This window comes from Mastigoproctus giganteus, chromosome 2, assembly GCF_048544385.1.
Source record: "Mastigoproctus giganteus isolate SK-2022 chromosome 2, ASM4854438v1, whole genome shotgun sequence".
In the NCBI taxonomy this organism is placed as follows: domain Eukaryota; kingdom Metazoa; phylum Arthropoda; class Arachnida; order Uropygi; family Thelyphonidae; genus Mastigoproctus; species Mastigoproctus giganteus.
Window position 1 is genome coordinate 196,236,935 of NC_143576.1, and position 13,255 is coordinate 196,250,189.

Here is a 13,255-nt window from a genome sequence, read left to right on the forward strand (position 1 = left end):
CTACTATAAATCTAGTATTAACTTGTTCCTTGATTTGAATCTATATTCCCTTTTTTGCATCATCCTAGAAAGGGAAAATACGCTCCACCATTAAGTTTGCTTAACCCTTTTAAACTCTTAAATATTCAATGTTAGATTTAGATTTCATGCACCATTATCCTTAACTACCACTGTACCATAAAAAAGTAAGACACTCAACTAAGTCTCAATAAGGTCTCCAAGCAGATGCCTGGTATCCAAGCTTCTTAGCATACAAAACTAGAACTCTTCATGTAGGACATCTCTCTGCTCCTGTAAAGAAGAAGAGAGATATCCCTACAAATAGTTTGCTACTTTTCTTTATATACTTTCAAGACATTGATAACTTTCCTGAAATGGGGCTACCCAGATACCATAAGTATTCAAGATATTATCTGATAAATTACCTCTTTATCTCTGCTTACAGTATTCCTGTATAACGCTGATACTATTCTATGCACTGCTACACTGTTGAGAGAACTACATCAGATTATATTTCAGTCCTAAGGTCCTTTTCTATTTCAACATTGTTGACTGTGCTAACCCCAGTTAATAATATAATCATGGTTTTTCTCACTCAGACGCAGAACCTTGACTTTACTTGCATTGAAGTTTAAATTGCCATTTTTATACCAGTTGTATAATTTGTCTGTCTGGTTGCAGCAATATTTCCTGTTTCTTATTGTTAACAACCCTGTCCAACATAATATCATCTGCAGATCACAACGTGAAACTTGTGATGCCATTAATATCATTAACAAAAATTAAAATCAAGGGCCCTGATTCAGGATCCTGAGGGATCCCACTCTTAACACCAGCTCATTCAGAGCATTCTGTCCATTTATAACCAAATATCCCTTTAGTTAAATATCCCTTTATCTGGTGTAACACCCAACTCCCAATGCCACAGCTCTCCAGTTTATGCACAAATGTCAATGTGTAGCTGTGTCGGAAACCTTTCTAAATCTAAGAAATTATATCAACATATTCATTTTCTTTGTTACTATCTCTAAATCCTCATTAATTCTATATCAGATTATTTGAAAAACAGTAGACTCTCGATTTTCTGGGATAGATGGTAAAAAACAAATCCCGGATAATCGATTTCCCGGTTAATCCAAAAATACAGAAGTCCCCGACATACGTAAGAGATACATTCCAGGACTTCTTACTTAGTCCAGTTTTACATAACTTGAGAATGACTAGTAACATATTGTTACTATATTATTATTGACAAATCTGAATTCGGCGCGATACTTGTTAATTTTGGCCATTTTCATACATCCTTATTATTTTAATTTTCTGATCCAAATCGATCGCTTTCCTTTTCTTGATCGATTTACTAGTACCACTCTCACTTATTCTCTTAGTCAGCACCATGATAAAAAAATAAATTTTCTGTTTATACTCCGGGACGACCAAACAGTCAGAGGAGTTCACAAGATAGACAGAATACAAGAAACAGCACCATATTCAGCAGTCACAGGTTTGATGATAACGGTTAAAATTAAATTTTCTGAAAAGAACTTCACAGGGTTAAGGCGAAAACTCACTATTATCACCCCGCACGAGTTCACATTTTACTAAAGCACATTTCTGGAGGTCAACAAAAAACAAAAACAATTTGTACTTTCCATTTTATTGGGCTTTTCTGTTAGCGCAATCTATTATAAATGGGTAGTAAACTCGATCTTCTTGCATTTGCAATGTTACCAATAGCTGGAATTCTGTTAGTTTTTATGTTATGGTGAAGTGTGTGTGTGTGTCCCCCTTCACTGAAATCTTCAGTCATACAAAAAAAACCATAAATAATTGCAAGAATCTTCTCTTCTTTCCTATTTTTTTCTTGTTACTCCGATCTCACTTGTGCAATTTGTGCGTGCTGTGATTGTCATTATTGATTGCTTATTATTTTTTTTTTGTTGTTTTAAATTTCACAATCCTAAAAAATCAAATGAAGACAAATTTACATAAATCCATAGTTGCATAAGTCGGGGACTTACTGTATCGAAAAATGTTCTGCAACCTACATAAAAAATATGGCAATAGATAAAAAAACTTACTCATGTGTCCAATAAGATGCTTCCCTTTATTTTTTGCGATATCGATTTTAAATCGAATAGCTTCCCTTTATTTTTTACAATGTCACATATGGTTTGGTCACCAACATTATAATGGTTCCTTAGAGATTTAACAGTGCACCATTTTCAAACTTTTGAATAATTTCAAGTCTTTGTTTAACTGAAAGTGCAACTCTTTTATGTTTACCCATCATTTTTGTGATTTATAAACAACAAAAAAAAAATATTTACTATAAAAAAATTTCAACATCCCTGACAAACAAAATTTGTCTTTTTGCGGTGCGATGGAACACAACAATAGACGCAACACGCTAAAGCAAACTAAACATTTGGTCTCTTTTTTTTTTTTTTTTTTTTTTCGAGCGGCGGGTGTGAAGACAGTGGGGGTTGCAAGATAATTAATAGGTACATTAACCTCTCAGTGACGACTTATAACAGTGCTTATTTGCGACTTGCAAAACACCTGTTTATACCTATTCTAGTTATTACTTGAATTTTATGGTTTGTGGTTGATTTTTTTTTTTTTTTTAATTTGGAATCTTGACGTGTCCTGGTTAATCCGATCCTGGTAAATCGAGAGTGCTGTATATCGCCATTCCCCAACTAACAATATAGGGTTTTATAATTAACCAGCTAACAATATATGCCTTTAGTATGGACAATTCAAAATACATATACAACGAAATTTTAAATTTGAATTTGATCAGCTTGTGAATAGCTTGTCTACTTTTAAAAGAAATAAGATGCTGAAATCAACAGTCAAATATTGTTATATAATGTGTGCTACCTTTACATTTTTTATCTACTACTTCAAGAATTGCATGCTGCATAGAGATGGAATCACAGGGAATGCACATACTCCTTATCTGCCTGATGTAGCTGAGTGGTCAAGTAAAAGTGTGGAATAGCATACTCATTTCAGTGGACCATGATTCAAGCTTGAATGACTACCAAATATGGTTAATATTCATTGTCAGAATAACTAAACTAATTTCTGTTTATACTACAAAATTACCATTTTGTATTATAAACAGAACATTTATTTATTCAGTCGGTATAAAGGACTGTATTTTCAAACAATCCAAGCTGAATTTTGCTAGTGAATAATCTGTTCAGTGATATGGATAGCCATATCATTGAAAAGGAAGTGTAATGAACCAACAATTTCTCAGGAACTCAAACTGATACACAAGGTGGATCAGTTTGAATTTCTTTTCCAAATAAGAAAAAAGAAAGAATGAAATTGCTAAGGAGTATAGGATTCTTTTGTCAACTTTTTATAGCTCAAGAATCATGATACTATTGAAAGGCATATAGTAAATGCAAATTAAATGAGAACAGGAAGGAGAATCAAGGGAAAAAAACCACAAGGATTTAGAAAGTTAAGAATTATTCAAGTGGTTTTGCCACCTCAGAACTTTGAAAGATAAAATTGCTCTGAAGCTAGATGTTGATTCCAGTGTTCTAAGTAATTTAAATGTAAATAACAGACTCACTATTTTGTCACTATGTATATGTGCTGATGCTTCATCATGGTTACAAAATATTCAATGAACTAGGCATTACTGCATACACAAATAATACAGTTAAAAACACCGCAGCCATTTTGTTCACATAAACTGAAACCAAAACTCACTGTGATCATCTAACAACGTGAATACATTATTTCCCAAGGCCAACACTACATCTTTTCCTTATATCACTATATGTATGTGGCCAACGTGAGAGAATGATGGTGAGCCTATTTCAGAAAAAAAATATTTTTGCATTAGAGGATTAAAAAAATTTAACTATTCATCTTTAAGAGATAATTTTTGAGGTATGCACAGTCTTTACCCATTTCCATGATATTTTGTTTTTGTTTTTAATAATGCACTGTGGAAAAATTGATTGAATTTCTCAATGGTAAATTATTTATAATATTATTAACGTATTACATTATAAACAATTATTAAAATTTATGTAGAATCGTATACTTGCTAAAGAGAGAATCTGTATCTACCATTAACATTCTGCCAAGCCAAGTTAAATGAAAATGAAAAATGATATGAATTTTATCATACACCTCCAAGTTCAAATTGGAACAGTTTTAACCACTTGTTTCGATGAGTGATTCTTCCACTGCAAATAAAATAATAATTATTTTTGGAGATTTTTAGTTAACAATGATTTCAGTCAGCTAAAATCAGTTTAAAATTTGTTTAAAGTCAAACTGTTATGCCATTATGAATTAAATTACTTCATTACTTAGTCACAACTGAGTTTGGATGCAAACTCAGTTGTGATTAAGTAATAAAGTAATTTAATTCATAACAGCATAACATATAAATGTGGTAGTATATATTTGTTTATACTGTGGATCATTGTAAGCAATGACTGATACTATCATGAGCCTTAGAAATATGGTTAGTTTTCATTTTGAGGTGACACAAATTTCTTTGTTTATGTTGTAGCTGAAATTAACTGTTTACTTTTATTTTTCAGGATACCCTTACGCTTACTGTAATAATTTCTTGTTTAGCAAAGTTGTATAATATTCTAAAAGTGAGTAATGAGTTTTACACTTTTTATCTTTTTTATGGATATTAGTAAACATTGTGAATAAGTTGAGCAACTCATCATATAATATGTCTTTTATTGTAGCAGTAGTTCAAGATTTGTTATTTTATCCTCTAAAATCTTTTGGGCTAGGCAGATGTCAGCTTCATTTGGCTGAGCATTGATTACCTTATATGACATTTTCTATTGTATGCTTTTAAACTGAAATCATTTTATGCTTTTGTACCACTTCTACATATAACTGTGGTTTTTGACTTCAGTTACTGGAATTCATGGCGTTGGGTTTTCACTCTCCTTGTATCCCCGTGTTCTTTGTCCTAACATTATTTCCTTTGCGTTTAATTTAGTTTCATTTTATCTCCACATTGAGAAGAGACCCAAGCAATTTAGAACTCAAAATGTTTGTTTTATGTTTGTAATCATAGTACTCTTAGGATTTCTGTATTCGGTATATGGTCGTAGTTTTTATTCTGATACAGCGAATATTTCTTCTACTTATTATTATTATTATTACAAAAACCTCATACAAATAGTGAGGGATAAAACTATGAACAGAATCACCTCCTTATCCCTGCTTGCCAGCAGGGAAGAAGTGATAATTATTCCATTATGTAAAGCAATGCTTAGGCTGCATCTTCAGTACTGCAGTATCTACAGGTCTGGAATCCTCATTTTAGAAAGGATATGGATCTGTTGGAATGAATGCTGTGGAAAGCAACAAGATTTGCCAGGGACACCGAAGGTACTCTTACCAAGAAATATCTTAATTCTAAAAACTATGTGGAGACTGGCTGAAGTATTTAAAGCTTTAAATGGATTGAAAAAACTAAATGCTGCTGGCATCTGTACTCTTTTTCAGATAACATACATAAGGGGATATACATTTAAATTGAAAAAAGATGGTTGCAGAACAGATGTGAAAATTTTCTTTCAACCAGAGAGTAATTGACTGTTGGAACAAACTTATATCTGGTGTTGTGGAAGTGTGATAGTTTTAACAAATTAAGGAAGGATTAGATGAATTGTTAGAAGGGGTGTAGAGATGAGGTAGGTGAATTTTTTTTTTTTTTACCTGATTGATGCTGTGTAAGCTTGCTTCTATGCACCATTTTCCAGTAATAATATCAGTTTCCAGAATGTCTGCTTTCTTTTTTTGGTTCTTTCAATTTATGAATGATGCAAACCCTGTTAAAATGAAATTTAAACTCCTTAGCTTTTTAGCAAGGGTATATTGAAATTGACTATTTCACCTTCTAATATTTCCAACTTCACTGTAGTCATGAGCCTGTGACCACCAAATATGGAGGATGCGGAAAGGTCAGGGAATGACCACCGCATATCCCCAGAGCAATATGGCCTTAGTTACTAATGCTCCTAAAAAACTAAATAACAAATAACTGTAGTCATTCTCAGATGTCTTCAATTATAGCATCTGACAGTTTAGACCTTCCACTACAGTTTCTTGATTACACAACTTAGCTGAGTGAAATTTTTGAATCATCTCCCGTATGGCGTTAAATAATAGATAATTCATGTGTCTTGAAATGTTGTCTGTATTGCTACCTTAACTTCTGCAGAGTAATTAAATTTGAAATCTCACTAACAATAAAGCATCTGGTTCGCTTCCTGAGTAAGCCATGGTATAGCGGTAACACCATGACTTACTCAGGAAGTTCATGGTATTAACCATGTAAGTGACTTTGCGTATGCACAGTTGTTATTGCAAGTATAACTGGAGAAATATGCAATTGTATGGGTTGAGCAACCTTAAAATTGCCTTGTACTATTTGAAAATTTCAGAACATATCAGTTAGACACAACATTATAATCTAATTCAAATGTGCATAGCCTTCCTATGTGAATTAATGGATTGTATGTGCTATTTTAATGTAAACCTTATATTAGAAGACAATGAAATAGTAAGAAAATGAAAGAAAGAGAAAGTAAAGGAAAAGGAAGACAGTATTCATGGGCTAAGGTTACTGATAGACACCAACCTAACGAGCATGATGATTAATAGTTTTAAGGGCAGAGGAATGAAGATAGATGGAAGAGTAGAGAGAAGTGAAAGAATTACAATAGAGAGAGAGAGAGAGAGAGAGAGAGAGAGAGAGAGAAGATTAGTTAAGAGCTCATTAGGTGGAGAAGCAGTAGTGAACTTCGTCTGCCTGAAATTAACTAACTACAGCCCAAATGGAAGATGCCAGGCCCTTAGATATTCCTCCAGTCTATGACATAACTCTGACCCAAACTCATACATCTCCAAATCCAATGGGTAAAATCACTGTACTCTCCAGTTAGTAAAACCACTATACTGTCATCATAGAGGACACAAATGAACAGTTAATAAACAAAGATATAAGAACATATTATATATTCTTATGCCTGTTTGTGAGTTAATTCATTCTAAAAGAATGAATTATCTCACAGATGAATTATCTAAGATGAATTATCTAATTATCTTAGATGAATTATCTAAGGTAAATTTTTACATTCACATCAGAGCACTAAACTTTAATTCTGTAAACTGGAATTGTTTTTTTTTTTTCCATTTTCGTTGCAGCTTTACTGGTTCCATGCTATTTCAAAGAAAATGTACACATCATTGTGTATGAGAATAAGAAAAGATTTTAATAACATTTAAGAAATGTCAGCTAATGAATTCTATTAAATTGACAATTTTTACATTCTTATTTCTTGCTGGAATGTTTATCTTATTATATGCACAAAAATATCAATAAATATTAATAAATATCCATTGAAAGAGCATTGTTTATTTAAATATTCTTCAGATAAATTTCTTAACAGTTTCTTATATAATAAATATCATAGTAAATTTAAATATGATATAATAATTGAAGTATCTTGCTAAAAGTAATTTCCATTAAAAAATAAAAATAAAAACATTTATTAATAGTATACGTGTTTAACTTATTTTCCAGGATGATTCAAATGGTGAAGTATTTCTAGAATATCAGCTATTATGGCCATCAACTGTTACTAAGTAGGTATCATTAATTGCTATTTTCTAACATTCTGGTTAAGAAAAAAAATACAGGCAACCCCCATATAACACGGTACTTCTACAACATGGTTTCGCTCTAACATGATTGATAAATTGCAGCAATCCTCGCACAACACGGTACTTCTACAACATGGTTTCGCTCTAACATGATTGATAAATTGCAGCAATCCTCGCTCTAACATGGTTTGAGAATTGCGGGAAATCGTGCATAACACGGTATTTTTGAGCTTTCATGCTGGGAAAACCCTGCTATTAGATGTAATTTTCAATATTCCATTCCTTTTTGTGAATCCCCACTGTTGACTCACTAGTTGTTATTGCCTTCGTGATATTTTTCTGAAGCACATTTCTGGAGGTCATTACCATAAAACAATAAAAACAATTTGTAGTAAACTCGATCTTTGGATAGCTGGAATCCTGTGGGTTTTCACATTATTATGGTGAAATGTGTTTCCCTTTCCCTGAATATTCAATCATACAAAAAACATAAATAAATTTTCAGAAACTCGTTACTCCATATCTCACTTGTGCATATCGTGTTAGTTGCAATTTGTGCATGCCATGTTCTTTGTTATTAATTGCTTATCATTTTTACTGTTTTAAATTTTACAACTAAAAAAAAAGTCAGTGAACAGAAATATCAATTAGTATATACATATTACAGTACGTATTAATTAAGCTATGTATAAAATTAATTAAGCTCTGTAAGCGTAAATTTATTTTTATTTTGCTAACTGGAAAATATTCTTCCGATTTTCATGTATCATTTAAAGCAGGGGGTTCACTGTATTTTGTTGGGAGATCCCTGGGTTAGGTTCTGTGCTACTGAACTTGTGCTTGTTTGAGACCATAAAAAATAATTGTGACTTCGAAGAGTGCAGTTTGTGACTTTTAAAGAGAGCAGAAGGTTCACGAAATCTAGATGCTGCAGAAAAGATTGTGCTTAGCGGCAATGAAGAGGAAGAAAATTAAATGAACGTACATTATCTGACATATAAGTATCACAGTTTAAAAGGTAACACATTTGTTCATTATTACTATTTAATTTACTACTATTATAAAAATAAAGTTAAAATATTAAGTTATTGCTACTATAAAAATTAAGTTCCGATAGTTATATAAAAAAAAAGACTTATTTTTTGTTATCTTTACGAACGCAACCGCCCCCCCCTTTTGTACTGATTCTTAGTCCCGTATAACATGGTTTCGCATTACACGAGATTTTGTAGGAACCAAACTACCATTTTATGCGAGGGTTACCTGTAGTAACTTCAATTGTAAAGTGACTTGCTGTTGTATTTAAAGATCACTTCAATATATTCTTTAACCCACAGCCAGGCACACAGAGTCTTCAAGACCCATATGTCCTTTAGAAGTGTTGTGCTCTCTATATACTCAGTCCACATAGCTGAGACTCTCAATGCATTTCAACAAAAGTGTTTTCTTTTATTTAGCCATTGAAAATTCTAGAAATCTTTATTAATCATCACACAAAAAATGTAAAAATATAGAACCAGGTGAAGCCCATTCTCAATAATTATATAGAAGAGTCTGACTGTCATTACAATTGTTGAAGTGGGAAGGTTTTTTATTGGAATTGCACTTGCTGTCAGTCAAAGACAACAAGGGATATGATATTCAAATCTCCTAAATAAGAGAGCATAAAAGACATAAATTTTCAAAAAATAATTTAAAATATTTTTTTTAATATAAAAAAAATGGAATTTTCTCAATTGTATTCATAAAAGATTGAAAATAAATTAGCATCAAAAAGTGAATAGTTATTTCTTGCAGATTTTTAAGTTTATAATGGGGTGACTTTTTTGTTTTTTACTCCATTAGCCAAGTGTATGTATGAGGAATTCAATTTTGGAATTCAAAAGTACATCACCAAGGGTGTCAAGACTAATACTCAAGATTCCTAAGAGGTACAAGCTAAAGATTATAATGATTTATGCACCAACATCAAGCCATGATGATGAAGAGGTTGAAGAAATGTACACCGAAATTGAGAGTCTTCTAGATGAGCAGAAAACCCACTACACTATTATTATGGGGGACTTCAATGCTAAGGTTGGAAAAAGACAAAACAGTGCAGAAAGGGGAACTATAGGAAATTTTGGAATTGGTGAAAGAAATGAAAGGGGTGAAAGACTTGTGGAATTTGCAGAATCTCAAGGACTGTCAGTAATGAACACTTTTTTCAAGAAAAAGGTGAACAGAAAGTGGACATGGAAGAGTCCAAATGGATTAACTACTAATGAAATTGACTTCATCCTCACTAACAGAAAATATATTGTGAATGATGTTACCGTCCTGAATAAAGTAAATGTTGGAAGTGATCACAGAATGGTAAGATGTACACTTGATATAGATGTAGGAAAGGAAAGGAAAAAACTGTCTCGAGTAAATAATACAAAGGTCTTTGAGATAACAGAAGAGGAGAAAAAGTAGTATGTACTGGAACTTAAGAACAAGTTTGAGCTTCTGCAGACTGCTGAGGACCAAGATATCGACGAGGAATATTACAACTTTCTGAAAGTGATAAAGCCCAAGAAACCTATAGGGAAAAAGAAATCCAAAGAAGAAAAAATTAGTCAAGAAACACTTGTCATGATGAACTGAAGACTACAAATGAAGAGCAAGAAAACCACTGACAGGGAGAAAATTGAGTATACTGAGTTATGCAAAGCCATTAGAAAGAGACTCAGAGAGGACATAAGAAGATTTAACACAAGAAGAGTAGAACAAGCATTAAGGGAAAACAAAGGATTTAAATCAGCAGCCATGAGCAGTAATACAGAAAGACAAATGATACTGAAACTGAAGAATAGCGATGGTGTACTTATAAACAGCAGAGAAGGCATAATTCAAATAGCAGAAGACTACTATAGAGAATTATACAAGGAGCAGGGAAATGATGCCAGCAGTGGGGAAGATGGATTGCAAAGTAGCAACACATACAACATACCCAATATTCTTCCTGATGAAGTAGAACATGCATGGAAGAAAATGAAGAATCATAAAACCCCAGGGGAAGATGAAGTTACTGTAGAGTTGTTAAAATTGGGAGGAAGAGACATAACACAAAAACTGGCAAGGCTCTTCACAAAGTGCATTAGAAAAGGTGTGATGCCTAAGCAGTGGAATAATGCAATCATAGTTTTGCTGCATAACAAAGGAGATAAATCAGAAATTGGAAATTATAGACCAATTAGCTTGTTATCCCACATCTACAAGTTATTCACAAGGGTCATTACTAACAGATTAGAAAGAATACTTCATGAGAATCAACCGAAAGAGCAAGCTGGCTTCAGGACAGGATTCTCAACTATGGATCACCTTCACGTAATATCCCAGCTAATGGAGAAAGCAAATGAATATAAAACACCATTATGCCTGGCATTTGTGGATTATGAAAAGGCATTTGACTCCATACAGCATAAGGCAATGTTTCGGGCACTGGAAAGACAAGGCATGGATACCCCATATATTATGATTTTGAAGAAAATATATGAGAATGCTACCTCCTTTATTAGACTAGACAAAGACAGTAGGAAATTTAAAATCGAGAAAGGAGTTCGACAAGGAGACACAATATCTCCGAAGCTGTTTACTTCTGCCCTTGAGGAAGCTTTCAGAAGATTAGACTGGTCACAGAAAGGAGTCAATGTGAACGGAGAGTACCTAAACCATTTATGATTTGCAGATGACATTGTGGTCATAAGTCACGATCCCAAAGAATTAGAGGAAAATCTTAATCAGTTATGCACAGTTAGTATGGATTTTGGACTAATGATGAATATGCCTAAAACAAAAGTAACGAATTAACAAGTATGCCACAGAAAGGGAAATAATGATTGAAGGAGCAATAATTGAAAAGGTGGAGTCATATACTTATCTGGGACAAGTTATTAGCTGTAATAATGATAAGTGGCTGGAAGTCAAGAGAAGAATAAATTTTGGATGGATAGCATTCAGGAAATATAGTCACATACTGAAGAGCAATATACCAGTTTTTCTGAAACGTAAAATAATGAAACAATGTATACTCCCCACCATGACTTATGGAAGTGAAACTTGGGCACTCACCAAAAGAATGGAAGAGAAGCTGAGAACTACACAGCGAAGAATGGAACGAATTATATTGGGAATCAGACTGTTAGATAAGAAGAGAAATACATGGATTAGGCAGCAAACTCAAGTAAAGGACATTCTTATCAAAACTAAAGAACTAAAATGGTCTTGGACAGGACACAGCTCGAAGACATGATTACAGATGGACTAAGAAAATAACAGAATGGTACCGAAGAGGAGCTAGAAGAAAACCTGGAAGACAAAGGCGGAGATGGATAGATGAAATTCATCAGTTTGTGGGTAGTAAATGGATGGCCAGTGCTCAAAACAGAAGGAACTGGAAAGTTGCTGGAGAGGCCTTCATCCTGCAGTAGATTGAAAATGGCTGATGATGATGTATGAGAAATAAAAAAAAAATCAATGGAGTGACCAGTTATGAGTTAAACATCTGATTTCAATAATATTAAAAAAAAAATTTATTAAGCAACATAAGTATGTAACCGTTCTAGGCCTAATTTATCACTAAAATTTAATTAATTAGGTAATATTTTAGGTAATTGTAATACTACAATTTAACTTATTTTTTGTTTATTTGATGACATTAATCAGTTTTGCATATCTTTCGTGACCTTTACATTTGGTTTCTGGCCTTATCCACTGAACTGATTCCACTCACAATTGTCTTTATAATATACAAAATAAAAATATATGTATAAATATAAATGAAATTAAATTCAAGCCTAAGTTTGGAAATTAACCCCTGTTTTTCTGGCATTTAAAATTTATTACTTTATATTATATTATAAAAATTTCTATATAGATATCTTTATGCTTCAGGTGGTTTTCTATTCTCTGTATAATCACAACTTCATTATATATCATTTCATTAAAAAAGCAAAATATCTGAATGAAAATATATGATATAATTTTAATGATAATCAAATCAAATGATCCTAATATGTAAAAATTTCTTTACCTATGCTGATAACCACAGGATCTGTTACTTTATTATCCCCCCCCACATTAGAAATGCCTAATATCAGCAGGAAGATCCAGAATGATGAATGGATATTTCTTTTGCTCAACAACAATTTTTGACATTCTTTAGAAATACATAGTATTTATTTAATGAACAAGATTTTTGTTGTCATGCCAGCTAATTACTGTAAATATGGGGTTAACAGGGTTAACCTTATTTACAATTATCCTTAAACATTACGTACTTTCAGTGATATCTGTTGTCATGTTATCATATGTGTAAAGATAAACATACACAATAAATAAATAAACAGATGCACAAACTCTTCTTCAATTACATGATATTATCACAACCAAATCTTTTAACTGCCATCATTTAAAGGATCAAGCCAACAACCAAAATTCAACATTTAGATGTTATATATGATATACTTCCAAAAAGCATTTATTACTGTTGGTAAATGCCCCTCGACGTGGGCACCTGTACGTGGTGAAGGGACCTCCCAGTGACGCTGCT

At 32.6% G+C, this 13,255-nt stretch overlaps 1 protein-coding gene across 1 annotated transcript in view; it reads left to right on the forward strand.

Annotated features, from left to right (window-relative positions):
• The window catches only part of IntS8 (integrator complex subunit 8), a 232,475-nt gene that overhangs the window by 191,058 nt on the left and 28,162 nt on the right, over positions 1-13,255 (forward strand). The window contains exons 21-22 of the mRNA XM_090368890.1: positions 4,584-4,643; positions 7,601-7,662. Of these exons, the coding sequence (XP_090225016.1) occupies positions 4,584-4,643; positions 7,601-7,662 (122 nt within the window). The remainder of the gene's footprint in view (positions 1-4,583; positions 4,644-7,600; positions 7,663-13,255) is intronic.